This window comes from Opisthorchis viverrini (assembly GCF_000715545.1).
Source record: "Opisthorchis viverrini unplaced genomic scaffold opera_v5_343, whole genome shotgun sequence".
Lineage (NCBI taxonomy): Eukaryota > Metazoa > Platyhelminthes > Trematoda > Opisthorchiida > Opisthorchiidae > Opisthorchis > Opisthorchis viverrini.
This window is the reverse complement of record NW_008751994.1, coordinates 132463-133918: the sequence shown is the minus strand read 5'-3', so window position 1 is coordinate 133918 and position 1456 is coordinate 132463. Positions and strand designations below refer to the sequence as shown.

Here is a 1456-nt window from a genome sequence, read left to right as displayed (position 1 = left end):
ACAGCACGAAGAGTTCAAACCTCGAAGGACCAGGTTCGAGCGGGTCGAACAGTAGCAGTGCTGCACCGTGTCCGCATTCTCTCCGTGGTCCACACTCCACAAGCAGGAATTTCGTCTGATAGCCGCAAAAATCAATACACACTCAGTTGATGTGTAAACGATACGTGCATTTGACATTGCAACATGTGGGCTAGTAAAGTAGGGAAACAATCATAGATATCTTATGGTTGCCAACACACTACTGATTCCCCGCTGTTAAAAGGCAGTGCTGGATCGTTTTTACTCCCACCTGAAAACCTATCGATAAACTGAAATGAAATTCGAATACATGCAGGGGATAATTTGAAGTGACAGGGTCACCACAACCGCAAAAATCAGTTCACGCTAAACGGAACGTTATGTATTCTATCGAATTAGCGCCAAAACCCTTACTTTACAAATTCTTTCATGATAGTTCGAAGTTCCTCCAAAGTCAGTAGCGAAGTGATCCTGGTGTACAATTCATTGCTCATTTTCGGAAACATCATGAGGGAGACTCCGCTAGACACATGAACAACTCTGGTGAAAAGTAAGTACGGTAAATACACAGTACCTCGCATCTCTCGCCAACAAAGGGAGGAATTCAAGGGTGAAATCCAACGTGCATGTGAAGTTGGTATGAACAGTAACGCGTGCTTGTTCACCAAACGGTACAGTGGAATCGTGCTAAGAATTAGTCCCAAATAACATGTGCTTACATGGTAGGCAATAGCTGCATTGTTGACAGCTACGTTGATGCCATTTGGGTAAGTGGTTTTCATGTATTCCAGAAACCGCTTCCGGCTTTCTGTATCGGTGATATCCAACTGATGGAATTTGACATCAAGGCCTTTAGACTTCAGTTCCTCACACGACTTTTTACCCAACTCATCATTTCTCGCTGACCATGAATGAATCGATAAACGATATACGTACCAGTCAGAAAAACATCCCATTCACCAGTAGGATTGTAAAATCTGGCCAACTTTTCCACTATGCCAAATCCGATTCCCTTGTTCGAGCCCGTGACCTTGAATTTACATACGGCGATAAGAAAGCGAGAATGACTTACGAATGCAACTTTCATCGTCTTTCTAGTTCAGGATAGTCTGAAGATGCGGTGCACAGATCGACCTTCAAGAATCGAAGACGACGAGAATGAATATCGAAATGTGGTTCTAGGCCCTAGTGGAATATCATTTACATTCGTTTTGCAAAGAGGATAAGAACAAATATATTCATAAGAAAAAACACCCAATGGTACTGTGGTATTAGAATCGATTACCTCCATGGGGTGTTTTTCTCGTGCCAAATGTTGCAAATAAAATTTTGAAGAGAAGACCCCATTAAATAGTGGCAGCTCCTCTTATTTTATTTCCACTGTTGAACGTAAATTCGTCCTTCAGTTACCCGTCAAGCTTTCAAGTGACTCAAAAAA

The 1456-nt window shown here is 42.2% G+C and overlaps 1 protein-coding gene across 1 annotated transcript; it reads right to left on the bottom strand.

The window, feature by feature from the left end:
- Nucleotides 1-428: 428 nt before the first annotated feature.
- On the bottom strand, nt 429-1105 carry T265_10122 (hypothetical protein; the record flags this gene model as incomplete). Its single annotated transcript, XM_009176398.1, has 5 exons — nt 429-558; nt 593-705; nt 738-919; nt 955-1048; nt 1091-1105. The coding sequence occupies 5 exons, from the start codon at nt 1103-1105 to the stop codon at nt 429-431; spliced, it is 534 nt and encodes a 177-aa protein (XP_009174662.1).
- Between the last annotated feature and the right edge of the window lie 351 nt (nt 1106-1456).